The sequence below is a fragment of the Macaca mulatta genome, chromosome X, assembly GCF_049350105.2.
Source record: "Macaca mulatta isolate MMU2019108-1 chromosome X, T2T-MMU8v2.0, whole genome shotgun sequence".
In the NCBI taxonomy this organism is placed as follows: Eukaryota; Metazoa; Chordata; class Mammalia; order Primates; family Cercopithecidae; genus Macaca; species Macaca mulatta.
This window is the reverse complement of record NC_133426.1, coordinates 155,906,943-155,921,894: the sequence shown is the minus strand read 5'-3', so window position 1 is coordinate 155,921,894 and position 14,952 is coordinate 155,906,943. Positions and strand designations below refer to the sequence as shown.

The 14,952-nt window shown below is 37.6% G+C and overlaps 1 protein-coding gene across 4 annotated transcripts in view; it reads left to right on the top strand.

Annotated features, from left to right (window-relative positions):
- TMEM185A (transmembrane protein 185A) overlaps positions 1-14,952 on the top strand; it is a 33,387-nt gene that overhangs the window by 4,951 nt on the left and 13,484 nt on the right. For 2 of the 4 annotated variants that reach the window (XM_077987828.1, NM_001257432.1), the window contains exon 2: positions 13,931-14,107. The exons of the other annotated variants lie outside the window; for them this stretch is intronic. In XM_077987828.1, coding sequence (XP_077843954.1) covers positions 13,931-14,107 — 177 coding nt within the window. The remainder of the gene's footprint in view (positions 1-13,930; positions 14,108-14,952) is intronic. 4 annotated transcript variants of the gene reach the window in all.

Below are 14,952 nucleotides of genomic sequence, written 5' to 3'. Positions count from 1 at the left end.
CCTATGTGCACATCCGGGCACAGCACCTTTCCTTGGACTTATTCATGATACAGATTCCTTTGCTCACATGTTTCCCTGCTGACCTTCTCCCCACCTGTTGCCCTGCTACACTCCCCTTGCTAAGATAGTAAACATAATGATCAGTAAATACTGAGGGAACTCAGAGGCTAGTGCTGGTGCGGGTCCTCCATCTGCTGAGCACCAGTCCTCTGGGCCCACTGTTCTTTCTCTATACTTTGTCTCTGTGTCTTGTTTCTTTTCTCAGTCTCTTGTCCCACCTGATGAGAAATACCCATAGGTGTGGAGGGGCTGGCCCCTTTCCGTATCTCAGAAGGGACAAAGTACACAAAGGCATGGGGTCATGATAGTGCCTGGTATGTTCAGGTAGTGAAGAGGTCCGTGTGGTATGAGCACTGCAGATGACATGTGTTGTGTGAATTAAAAATATATAGTGTTAGTTACTGCAAATGTTTTTTACACGTTATTGTTTTTAAGAAAGCAGTATCCAATGCACAAGTGTACTGTCAATACTGTCAATGAACTACTTACCACTCAAGTGACTGCTTATTTGTTGTTCTGTCCTCTCAAGCCACCTACAGTCAGAAAATGGTCTTGATTTTACTGATGTTGCTGTTAATAATAGCTGTGACTTCTTGAGTACCCACCACATGCCAGGCCCAATGTAGGGGCTTTGCATCCATTATCCATGATCTTTACAACAACCCTGCAAAATTAGATATCAGCCTTATTTTAAAGTCTTGACAGCTTGTGACTTCCCTGAAGTTTCTCAGACAGGAAGAATCCAAGTCAAGATTCGAATCCACGTCAGTCTCATGAAGCCTGTGCTCTTTCCTGCATGCCATGCCATATTTCTAGTTAAGTGACAACTCCTTTCCCCCATGACGTTGTAGATCCAGTATACTAAGGAACCCTCTATTTACAAATTGTAAGTAATTAAAACAAACCTCTTAGTGGCGCTTATACATCCAAATGAGTGTTGTCATTCAAAGAAATTACTTGGGGAAAGAGAATGTATAAACCTATTCCATCGTTCATACTCCTTGTTACTCATCTGGAATTCCCTTTAAAGTCAGTTTACATATCACATAAGAGGATCCATCTCATTGCTTTATGATCATCTATCATTTTCAACCAAAATAGTTCCACCTAGTTTGATCACACATCCTATTCACTAACCTTGGCTCTGACTGACTGCCATTTCCAAAATTCGAATCCACCCTCAGTGAAAATGTAGTACCATTTGGGATAGTCAGAAGATCAGACTGCAGGTTCTTAAGGTGCTTCCAAGAAAAAAGCTTCAAAGATGATTTGAGTAATGAAGTACCATTGGAATTACTGCATTGCCTCCCAAGGGGACTGGTTAAAGGAGAGAAATCTCATTTGAATGTATAATTTCTAGCTTTAAAAATATCATTCCTATTACTTGATGATTATACACACATTGTTCTTAGCTGTGTTCTTTAAGGGCCAGGATTTGGAGGTGCTGAATTAGGTGCTGAATGAGTGGATGTTGAGTACAAATAGACATCTACCACTGGGAAATCTTTGTTGTACAGGAGAGACGGTGAATTGAAGGAGTTGTAGATAGTTTCCTAGGACTCCAGAAGTTAAGCTTTTTAATATGGAGCTTGAGTTTTTAATTATTTTGCCTGATATGTCATGCCTGTACAAGGTGACTGGAATTTAAGACAAAAGCTTCGGACTCTGGAGATAGATGCTTTATAAGTGGAGACTCATACTTTGTCAGCTCCAACCTAATAGTGACAACAATGATTACTGAACAAGGTTGTTACCTACAGTGTGGCAGAACTTTTGTCTTTCATAGTACTGCTAAAACTAGAATGGGTAAAATGTATCATTTACACAGTGCTTTCACATACCCTTGTCTTAATGAATCAGTATATGAGGAATCAGATGAGGAAACAGACCTGGGGGAAAATAACTCACCCAAGACCACACCGCTGATGAATAGCAGTTGAGGAACTTAAATGCAGATCTTCCTACTGGCGTAGGCTCTGCTATTATTTGGCTTTTGTGCTTTTTTGTATCTACTGGTTAAATGCTCTTAAACATTTTTCATCTTAATAAAACCAGCTAAAATCTCCACTAAAAGACTTTAAATTTGGTTAATAAGGTGTAAGAGGGGCAATTCCCTTGATAGTTTGTGAGAATGTCAGGTTGTCATTTGGAGCCATGCTGTCAAGCTGTAAACTGGGATGTGCCATCCAAAGTTTGTGTGTGCGTATGTGCCTGTGCGTGTGTACGTGCATGCAGGCATGTGTTAAGGCGCGTGTATGTGCTCCAGGGAAGCCAGCAGCTTCCACTGGAAAAAAACTGATAGGTCTAAAAAGAGTCCAGCTGCATTCTTATGATATGCAGAAAACAGATACCAGAACTTTTACAGTCAGAGTCATCATTCCTTTGCTATGTATATTCTCTCCCTCCCTGCTTCCTTTTCTCTACCTATTCTCCCAACCCTGCAAACTGGAGAGAGGGAATTTGAGCCTGAGCAGAAAGCTCCATATAAATTTCAGAGAGGACACCAGGTAACACTACTTAGTGATTCATAATATACTAACACTACAGATTCAAATGAGAGTGGAATAAATCCATTCTAAAGGTGTAACTGGAAAGGTGCATTTTAAGAAGTAGTGATTAATGTTAAACCGGAACCTCCCAATTCTCCCAGGTTTGTGGAGAATTAAGCAGTCTATTTTTATATTTGGAATCTGGTCTGAATATTTCTTGAAAAGTAACTCAAAGTAGTTTAGGCTATGACTGTAACTTATTTTTGTAAATGCATTTTCTTATCACTGTATTATTGCACATTATTGTGTATTCTCTTGCAAATCAGGCTTGATATTTCCTTTTGGCTATGCAGTCACCTTTTAGACTTTGCTTCCAAATATATTGATATAGTTAAGATACTATCCTCTTTCCCCAACTAGGAATGTGTATGAATTACATCTTTTGAACTTTCTGATTGTATTACTTTGGTTTACTTGATCAGCTTTGTAGTTTAATTTTTTTTAAAGCCAGCTGTTGGGATTACTGATCAGTTTCATTTTCATATCTATATTTCTACCTTTACTTTTATTATTTTCATGTCTTGGCTTTCCCCCCAAATTTCTTAGAAACTCAGTTTACTAGTTTTCCTTTGCCTCTTTTTTTTTTCTTTGTTTTCTACTTTTATTTAAACATTTGAAATGAACACATTTTCTCTGAGTTTTGTTTTGGCAGCTGCCCAGGTGTTTTTATGTTTCAATTGTATTTTAGTAATTTTTTTTTTTTTTTTTTTGAGACGGAGTCTCCCTCTGTCGCCCAGGCTGGAGTGCGGTGGCGGGATCTCAGCTCACTGCAAGCTCTGCCTGTAGTCCCAGCTACTCGGGAGGCTGAGGCGGGAGAATGGCATAAACCCGGGAGGCGGAGCTTGCAGTGAGCTGAGATCCCGCCATTGCACTCCAGCCTGGGCGACAGAGGGAGACTCCGTCTCAAAAAAAAAAAAAAAAAAAGAAAGAAAACTTCTAAAATTATTTCCATATTCCATGGTCATGTTGTTAGGTTTTTGTTATTTAGGTTTTCCTTATTAGTCCTCTTGGCATTTTAATACTTTTGGCTTTGAAATCTAATTTATCTCATTTTAAAGTTAGTAAATTGTTGCTCTTATCTTTATCCAGGCGTGCTAAACCTCTGTCATCTGATTTCTGATAGTTGGTTCGACTTTTGACTTTGGTTCCAAGTGTAACTCTTGAATGTAACAGATTTACTTTCTTAATCTAGGAAGCAAGCTTTCTTTTTATAGAGGTGTGGTAGGCAGAATAATGACCCCCAAGTATGTCCACATTCTAATCCATGAAACCAGGGAATATGTTTTGTTACATGGCAAAGGGGAATTAAGGTAGCAGATGGAATTAAGTTTGCTAATCAGCTGACCTTAAGATGGATTATTCTGGATTCTCTGGCTGGGGCCAATGTATTTACAGGGTCCTTAAATATAGAAGAGGGAGACAGAAAAGGAGGTCAGAGTGATTCAGTATGAGAAGGACTGCATTCTTCATTGTTGACTTTGAAGATGGAGGAAGGGGCCATGAGCTAAGGAATGTGGCAGCCTCTAGAGCTAGAAAAGGCAAAGAAACATTCTCTCCTAGAGCCTTCAGAAGCATAGTCCTGCTGACACCTTAAGTTTAGCCTAGCAAGACCCATATTGGACTCTGACCTCCAGAACTGTAAGGGTTATGCTTTTTAAACTACTAGGTTTATGCTCTTTAAGCCACTAGGTCTGTGGCAGTTTTGAATGGCAGCAGTAGGAAATTAATAAAAGAACATTCAGCCCATGTATATTTTTCTAACCCTAGTATTTGAATCATGAATTATGTTTTGTGTGTCCTTTTGTAAGTTTATCTTCTTTTCTCTTTTCCATGTAATAGACATAAAATTTTAAGTTTCCTTTAAATTATGTCAAAAACCACATAAATAATCACTTTTCCAGCATTGAAAACATTTTGGTACTTCCCTTTTCTTTAGTTCCACTATTCTCTTTTTTTATTAAATAAGGAAACTGTTTTACAGAGGATAATGAAGTTAGCTTACAGCATTTACCCCCCCAACCACCACCAGCAGTCTATTTTTTTATTTATAGTCTGAAAATCCTTTAGGATAAAAATTACCTGTACTATTATCTAATTTACATATGAATCCTGTGTCTTTCATTATCTTAGCATTTGTTAATGTTTGTATCCACTAATTTCTTTTAAATTGTGTGTTTTCAAGTCCATTGTTTCTGATAATTATATTTGTAGCCACAGGCTTTAGTTGACAAATTGGCTCTGTTTTTTTAGATTTTGGAATATTCCCCTTTGCTTTAAGAGAGAAAACTTCTGCCTCTACTAATTGTGCACTGTATTTGTGGTGATAACTCCATTTCTATTAACTTGTGAATCCTGCTCCACCCCACCTTGACACAGGCTCTCTTCTTGTCCAAAGTCTAAGGGATGAAGTCATTTTTATCTTGGTTTCTTTAAATGTTCTCCCTCTCTTTGTAGCAGCTTGTAAAAGCCTGTTTTTGTTTTCGAGTATTAATAATATTAATTAATGCGTATTGAGTACGCTGGTTGTCAGACTGTTTTCCACAGACCTTGGAGGTGGGCCTTGAGACCCTTTCCAGGTATCCGCAAAGTCAAAATAATAATAATACTAAGACATTCTTTGCCTTGGTCGACATTGGCACTGGTGGTGCAAAAGTGGTGCGTCAAACAGCTGGTGCCAGAGCACAAATCAGGACAGTGGCACCAGCTACACTAGTCTTCTGTCACTGGATTCTTCACCACCACATGCTGGACTTGCAGTTAAAAAAAATGCCAGCTTCACTTACGAATGTCCTTGATAAAGCAGAAAAATATTAATCTCATTTAATCTTGACCCCTGAATGCACATCTAGTTTAATATTCCATGTGATGAAATGAGAACAATGCATAAAGGCTTGTTGTATGCTGAAATGCAGTGGTTGACTTAAGGAAAAACATGTGTGCCTGAGTTACAAGCTGCTGTTTTCATGGAGTATCATTTTTATTTGGAAGGATAACTGACAGACAAGACTGTGGTTATTTGTGTTATGGTGTTTGACAGACATTTTCTTGAAAATGCAAGAAGCAAACCTTTAAAGAAAACAACTCATGGTATTTTTTATAAATGGTAAAATTTGATCTTTCATGGGGAAAACAGAATTTTTGAAAAGTTGTATCTACTACCATGAGTTTGACAGCCTCCCAGTACTTAAAATATTTCTGATGAAGTCGGTGGAGATGGTAAGTAATGTGATATTTTTTTGCTATTGTATATGAAATGTGTCGACATTTGAAAGCTCTTTATAACTCAGTAAACCAATATTTTCCAGTCAACCTACATTGTATTATATAATAATGCTGGGATAAAAGATTCACTGAAAGTATAAGAGAGACCAGTGGATTTCAGTGTAGCAGAGTACAAAAAGGTCATTGATATGATTCCGGATTCCACATCGCAGTTAACCTTTAAGAAACTACCACTTGTTGAGTTTCAGTGTCCTGTTGAATATCTACCATTATCTGAAAGAGCTATTAAAATAGTTCTTTTCTAACTACTGTTGGGGTCCGCATGTTTCCTAAACAAAGGAATGAACACACAAGACAACACGAGACAAGACAAACATGGCGGCCGCCTCGAATGGCGCGCTCTGCTTTATTTTATACAGTCGTTTGTGGAATGTTGCCAAGTCACAAGACACATTGTTGTTTTTCTGACCTTTCCCTGACTTTCTGGATTTTCAAGATGTTTACACATAAGCCCCCAACGCCCTGCTTCGTTTGCAAGAGCAGGACTTATCGGGAACGTCTCGTTTGCGAGCACGTAGTCTTCTACAAACTACACATCTCTGTGAGGCCAGATTTTCTTCATATACTTGAACCAAAACAATGTATTGCAACAGAATGAATGTCAATGTAGATATTAGAATCTAGGCGTCTTCTATGAAATCATACATTTAAAATTTTGCTAAACTGTAGAAACAGTGCTGCTGCTCTCACTAAATTTGTGTTGGATTTAGAAATGTTTTTAAATAATGTTATTTATGTTAGTATGTAATGTGTTTATTATTACCTTTAAAGAGTAGATATTTTTTGAATAACCACTGTATCAGAAATATTAAATACCAATAGGGATAACCCACATCAACAAGAGCTCTTTGGGATCCTCAGTAATTGTTAAGACTGAAACGGAGTCCTTTTTAAGAGTTAAACGTCAAAATTTTTGATACTAAAAACTTTGAGAGCCACTGACTTAGTGCTTTATACAAAGCACTTGTTATACTCATTATCTTACATTCGTAGCCACCTTATGGGGTACATATTATTGCCCTAACTTTACGGGTAAGAATACTATGACACAGTGATGCTATGTATATTTTTGTTAGCAACCCCTCTGAATCTCATGGTCTTCCCAGCATAGTTTTCTCTCTTAGAGGCTTGCTTCTGAGTTTAATTTTGTAGGTCCCATCTTCTTACAACCCTCCTCCCTTTTTTCCAATCGAAGTTTCTTGTGTTATTTTTCATAGTGCAAAAATAGTACACGTACCTTACAGAAAACTCAGATATCATAAGCAAAAGAGTATAAAGACTATCCTTAATCTTCCCGAGTGGAGACCCGTTAGCTACTCAGCAGATACTTATTCAGATGCTTTTCTGAACATGTTCATTTATCAGTGTAAAACTTGTTTAGTATAATACTGAATTAAAAGGATTTTGGAGTCAAAGAGTTTGACTCCCAACTCTGAGCTCTTAGACAAGTTATTTAACATCTAAGCTTTCTGTTCCTTATCTGTAACCGCACTGATCTGTTTTCTGTGTTTAGAGTTTTGCCCTTTCCAGAATGTCAAATAAGTAGCATTGTACAGTATCTTGTGTTTTCAATCTGAATTATTTTACTTATAGTGTGTTTTAGATTCATCAGTGTTGTTCTTTTCACCCGTAGTTTGTTACTTTTTACTGCTGATTAGTATTCCATTGAATGGATATACCAAAATTGGGTTAACCATTCACCAGTTATGGATATGTGAGTTGTTACCAGTGGCAATTATGAATAAAGCTTCTTTGAATATTTGATTACAAGTCTTTGTGTGGACATATGTTTTCATTTTTCTTGAGTAAAATACCTAGGTGTGGGATTGCTGGGCCGTAGAAGAAGTATACACTTAACTGTATAAGAAACTTCCAAAATGTTTTCTAAAGTGGCTGTACTATTTTGCATTCCCACCAGCATATGTAAGAGTTCTAGTGTGTGTGTAATCTTATCTCATTGTGGTTTTAATTTGCATTGTCCTAACACCTGAAAATACTGAGTATTTGTTGTGTGCTTATTTGCTTTTTGTATGCCTTCTTTGATGGGATGTCTCTGAATTTTTTGGCCATTTTTAATTGGCTTGTTTGCTTATTTTTTTAGTTGTAAAAGTCCTTTTTATATACTGGATACAGATTACTTTGTCAGATACGTGTTTTCAGAGTATGGTCGTCTAGTCTGTGGCTTGGCTGTCATTTTCTTAATGATAGATATCTTTTGGAGAGTAAGAGTTTTTCATTTTGGAGAAGTCCAATTTCATATCCCATCTAAGAAATGTTTGCCTAACCCTGGGTTGCAAGTATTTTTTTTCATATGTGTTTTGGACATTTTATAGTTGTGTATATGACATTTAGGTCTATGATCCATGTTACATAAATTTTTGTATATGTTGTGAGTTTAAGAGTCGAGGTGTACTTTCCTCATTTATCCAGTTGTACCACCATTTATTGAAACATAATTATTTCTCCATTGAATTGCCTTGGCACCTTTGTGGAAAATTAACTGACTCAGTATGTGTGGGTCTGTTTTCCGACTCTCTAGTATGTTCTATATATCTATCCTTATGCCAGTACTACATTGTGCTTATTACTGTAGCTTTATAGTAAGCTTTGAAAGCACATAGTATAAATTGTCCAACTTTGCTTTTTCTCAGAATTGTTTTGCCCATTCTAGGTCCTTTGCATTTCCATTATGACTTTTAAAGTCAGTATGTCAATTTCTACAGAAGAACCTGCTGGCTTCCAATTTTCATTGGTATTGCATTGATTCTTTAAAATAATTTGGTTAATTTGGTGTGTGTGGTAGGCTAAATCATGGCCCTCAAAGATACCAACTTCCATGGAACCTGTTAAAGATCTTGAGATGATGGGGTTATCCAAGTGGGGAATAAATGCAGTCAATCACAGGTTCTCTTAAAAGAGGGAGATAACATTAAGAGAAGGCAGTGTGGTGGAAACAGAGAGATTTGAAGATTTTGTGCTGCTGGTTTTGATGATAGAGGAAGGGGCCATGAACCAAGGGAATACAGCTCTGGAAAAAACAAGTAATAGATTCTCCCGTAGAGTCTCCAGGAGTAGGTCCTGCTGACATCTTGATTTTAGCCCAGAGAAACCGTTTTTGGATGTCTGGCTACAGGATAATAAATATGTGCTATTTTAAGTCACCAATTTTGTGGTAGTTTGTTACAGCACCCATAGGAAACTAATACACGAAGGATGTAAATCTTAACAGTAGTGAGTGTTCTATGAACACAGTATATTTCTCCATTTATTTAGATCTTTAATTTTTCTAGGCAGTTGTGAACTGAATGTGTCCCGTCAAAAATCACAAGTTGACTCTAATCCCCAATGTGATGGTATTTGGAGACAGGGCATTGGGAGGTGATTAGGTTATGAGGGTGGAACCCTCATGGTTGGAACTAGTGTCCTTATAAGAAGAGACCAGAGAGCTAGCTCACTCTCTTTTCACCATGTGAAGGGTGTGAGAAGTCTGCCATCTGCCACCCAGAAGGCAGCACTCACCAGAACCCAGCCATGCTGGCATCCTGATCTCCAACTTCCAGCCTCTGAAACTGTGAGGAATAAATTTCTATTGTTTATTAGCTTCCCCACAGTCCTACCAGTGTTTTGTAGTTGTCAGTATATAGGTTTTGCATATATGTTGTTACGTTTGTCCCTGTTTTATATTTGTGATGCTATTGTAATAGTGGATTTTTCATAAACTTTTAATTTTTGAATAGTTTTAAATTTATAGGAAAGTTGCAGTAAATGATATATATTTTTAAGTTTCTGTTTCCAATTTGTCATAGCTACTATATAGAAATGCAATAATTTTTGTACATTTACCTTGTATCCTTCAATTTTGTTAAATTCACTTACTAGATCTACTAGCTTTTTCGTAGATTCCTTAGGATTTCCTACACAGAAAATCATGTTGTCTGTAGATAATGACAGGTTTACTTCTTTCTTTCAAAACTATATTCTTTTAATTTCTTTTTATCATGTTATTATTGTGGCTAGGACCTTTAGTACATTGTTGAATAGATGCGTTGAAGTGGACAAACTTGCCGTGTTTCCTGTCTTAAGGGGAAAGTATTGAGTCTCTCACCATTAAGCATTATAACTACAGGTTTTTCATAGATGCTTCTCTACTCCTAATTTGTTTAGAGCTTTTACCTTGAATGGGTAGCAAATTATGTCAAATGCTTTTTAAACAACTATTGAGATGATCATGTGATTTTTCTTTTTCGGCCTACTAATACCACGAAGGTTGCTAACTGATTTTCAGATATTAATCCAGGATTGTGATCTTGCAATCCCAGCTAAACCAGACTTAGTCATAATGTAGTATCCTTATATATTGCTGAATTCAGTTGGCTAAAATCTTTTGAGGATCTTTGCATCTCTGTTCATGAGAGATATTGGTCTGTAGTTTTCTTTCTTGGTCAGTTTTGGTATCAGGGTAATGCTGGCTTCATAAAATAAATTGGGAAATGTTCCCCCCTCATCTTCTTTGCAAGAGTTTGTGAAGAATTGCTGCTATTTCCTCCTTAAATGTTTGGTAGATTTTGCCATGGCCTGATATTTTCTTTGTGAAAAAAGTTTTAACTAGAATTGCAGTTTCCATGTCTTTGTTTCAAGAAATTTCCTGGCATAAAGTTGTTTATAATATCCCCTACTTATCCCTTTAGTATTTTTAGGATTTGTAGTGATATCCCTGCTTTCATTCTTGATATTAATAATTTGAGCCTACTCTTTCTTACTGATTACTCTGGCTGTAGATTTACCAATTTTCTTATTTTCTCAAAGAAACTGCTTTTAGTTTCATAGATTTTTTTCTCTAATGCCTTTTTACTGTATTTTATTGATTAATGTGCTTATATTTATCAGTTTGTTCTTTCTGTTTACTTTTTAAAAATTTCCTTCCCTTTCTTACATGGAGGTTCCTTACCTCCACGTTCTTTCTATTTTCATAAGATAGAATTTTAGATTATTGACTTGATATCTTTTCTAATGTAAGTATTTGATGCTAAAATTTCCCTTAAGTACTGCTTTAGTGTATCTCACAAATTTTGGTATATTGTGTTTTTGCCTTTATTTAATCCAAAATATTTTTCAATTTTCTTCATAGTCTTTGATCTATGGAGTATTTAGCAGTGTGGCATTTAATTTTCAAGTATTTCGAGAATTTTCCAGATATTTTTCTACTGTTGATTTCTAGTTTGACTTCATTGTGCTTATTTACTTTGTGTGATTTCAGTCCTTTTAAATTTGTTGAGCCTTGTTTTATGGCCCAGAATTCAATCTGTCTTGGTGAATGTTCCATGTGTTTTTGAAAGGAATCTGTATTTTGCTTTTTTTGGGAAGAACTCATTAATATTAATTAGGTCAAGTTGGTTGATAGTGTTGCTACAATCATATATATCCTTAGTAATTTTCTGTTTATGTGTTCTGTTAGTTACTAAGAAAGGAATGTTAATTTCCATTTATAACAGTTTGATTTTTTTTATTTCTCCTTTTAGATTGATCAGTATTTTCTACATGTATTGTGAAACTTTGTTATTAGGCATATAAACATTTATGATTGTTAGATCTTGACAAATTGACCCCTTTATCATTATGAAGTGCCTCTATTTGTCCCTGGAAATAGTCCTTGTTCAAAAATATACTGTGTCTTATGTTGTGGTAGGCAGAATGCCCCACCCCCACAAATACACAGATACTCAGGCCTTAAGCCCTGAAACTTGTGAATATGTTATTTTACATGGCAAAGGGGACTTTGAAGATATATTTATTAGCATTAGTTTCTGCTGTTACCATGACAAATTACTGAAACTACTCAAGCTTATTATCTCTCAGTTCTTTAGGTCAGAAGTCCGGGTACAGCATGACTCAGATGGGTCTTCTGCCTAGTTTCACAGGGTCAAAATCAAAGTGTTAGGAGGGCTCTATTCCTTTTTGGAGCCTCCAGGGATTATCTGCTTTCAAGCACATTTGGGCTCTTGTCAGAATTTAGTTCCTTGGGGTTGTAGAGCTGAGGTCCCCTTTACCTTGCTGGCTGTCAGCTGTGAGTTATTCTCAGCTTCTGAAGCCTGCCTGCATTCCTTGGTTCATGGTTCCTTACCTCCGTGTTCAAAGGTAGAAGTAACAGGCTGAATCCTTCTCAAGTCTGGAATGTCTCTGACTTCTTCTGCCTCATTTCTCTTCCACCACATCTCTCCGATTTACTCTTCTGCTGTCTTAAGGGCTCATGTGATTACACTGGGCACACCTGGATAATCCAGTATAATCTCCCTATTGTAAAGTTAGCTGATTAGTAACCTTAATTCCATCTGCAAAGTCCCCTCACAGTATTACTTAGATTACTGTTTGATTGAATAATCAGGGCACAGGAATCCTGGAAAACTTCTTTAGAATTCTGCCTACCACAGTTATGGACCTTAAAATAGGGAGAGTAGCCTGGCTTAACCAGGTGGACCCAGTTTCATCACATGAACTCTTAAAAGCAGAGAACTTTCTCTCACTGGAAGCAGAAGCGATATGGCAGAAGTGAGAAAAAATTCCCAAGCATGAGAAAGATTCAATATGCTATAGCTTGTTACTGGCTTTGAGATGTAGGGGCCTATTTGCAAGGCCCAATAGAAGCCCCTACTATCTAAGATCAACTGCAGGGTGACAGCAAGCAAAGAGACACGTACCTCAGTCCTACAACCACAAGAAACTGGATTCTGCCAACAACCTGAATGAGCTTAGAAGTGGATTCTGCCAGAGTCCCCTGATAAGCATTCCACCAACCGACATCTTTATTTCAGCCTTGTGAGATTCTGAGTAGAGAAACCAACCAAGCTCATCTGGCCTTCTATCATATAGAACTGTGAGATAATAAATTTACGTTGTTTTAAGCTGCTAAGTTTGTGGTAATTTGTTATAGCAGCAATGGAAGACTTAAACAGATGTTAATATAGTCATTCCAGCTTTCTTTTGGTTAGTGTTTATTTGGTATAACTTTTTCTTTCCTTTTGCTTTTAATCTGTCTGTGTCTTTATAGATAGATAAAGTGGGATTCTTATAGACAGCATATAGTGCCTTGCTTACTAATCCAATCCGATCATCTTTGTCTTTCAGTTGGCCATTTATATTTAATATAGTTATTGACAGGGTTGAGTTTTAACTACTTTCTTGCTGCAGCCTGGAAGCTGCCTCTGATCTGCAAACTGCGGCAATAGTGGGGTTTACCTCCTTTGTTTCCTCCCTCTCACCTGTTCTCCACTGCCTGTTGTCAATGTCTGAAAACTGTTCTTTTGTAGATGGTATCAAGTTTCTTATTTAGGCGGGAAGGTAAATTATATTCCCATTATTAAATCAAGGCTGGAAATAGAGGTCCTCAAGAGTATAATTTCTAATTATTTCAAGGACATCTTCAGTAGCGATTCCCTTTTATATGAGACGTGAGCATGTGTGTATGTGTAATTTATTCATTCATAGAAAGTATAATACATATACTAAAACGTTCATGCCATATGAATATGACAGATGGCTGCCTTTTTAGAAATAGAATCAGTCAGTGATAGAACTTGACCATTTTCAGAGCACATCAGCCTTTTCCAGTCTCTGTGTCTTGGTATAGCTAGTTCCGTCTGCCTGGAATACTTCCTCATCTCACTTCCTTTCCTGCCTGGCAGCTTTCTGCTTGCCCTCTGGAACCAGCTCCAGGGTCACCACCTCTCTGCTTCTGAGTGCCTCAGACACAATCTGTATTTCCTCTTCCAAGCTCTCATCACAAACATCATGCTGTATTATATGTTTCTGTGTGGTCTTCCTTCTATGAGGAAGCCTTGGAAAGCAGGAGACTTATTTTAGACTTCTTTATGTTTCTCTTATTCCTAACACATTATGTCTGCCCCATAGACCTTTTCAATAAATGATTGGTTAAGCTAGTGACTCCTTTTACATGCTGACAAATATGGCTCTTATTGCTCCCCATTTCAGTATCACATATTTGTGAAAGTGAATCCTCTTTAATCGTTTTACTTTTCTCCTAGTAAATTCCTCATCTATGCCTGTCTGCTGCTGTTCTCTGTGCTGCTGGCCCTTCGTTTGGATGGCATCATACAGTGGAGTTACTGGGCTGTCTTTGCTCCAATATGGCTGTGGAAGTTAATGGTCATTGTTGGAGCCTCAGTTGGAACTGGAGTCTGGGCACGAAATCCTCAATATCGGTAATACTGCTTTATACAACTCATTGGTCTCTAGCATGAGGGAGCAATATCTTGACTTTTCTCACTTTTGATGAAGTAAGGACCATTTTATTTTCTGCCTATCTGGGGTCTTAGAACTATAGTATAAGCTAACAGATCTCTTCTGTGTTTTTGAAAATTTGGTCTTTGGTATGTAGTTTCTTACAAAAGCAGTGCCATTTGGGGGGTAAGTTGCCAGCCAGCTCACAAATGCCTGTATAATCCAAAATGTACCCAAAATACAGAACTGGTATGCCATACTAGACTAAGCAGCATGAAACCACCCTGTTTTTAGGAAAAGACACTCATATTATGTTTGGTCATGAAAGATCTGTCTCCAATTCAGTTTTGAAGCTGGGGCTCCCATTGTCCCACCCTCGTAGTCCCAGAGCTTTAGAACTATTAGTAGTGTAAGGGAGGTGGCTTGGCCAGGAGACCATGAGTCCCTCAGACAGCAGCTGGGGAATGAGGAAAGTCAAGGGTTGGATGCCAAGAAGGAAAGCAGAGCCTTTGGGGGCAGGGGAGAGGAGTACCCTTTACTGTTTCCAACTCTTGCCCTCCCTGCTCTTGGATACCTCTGCTGGCCCAAATTCTTGGGAGTTGGCTCACACCAGCATGCAGCCTGGTGTTGCTGGGACCTGCAAGAAACTTTCCCTTCTCTGCCACAGAGACTGTAACTACATAAAGGGAAAAGGGGGACTTAAGACTGGGAGGCTATTATGAACCTTCACTGGGAAGATGAGGAGTACAGGAATTCCCAGAAGGCAGCTGCTCGTGTGGGAAAAGTGTAAAGTTGAAACTTTTTTTTTTTTTTTTTTTTTGAGACG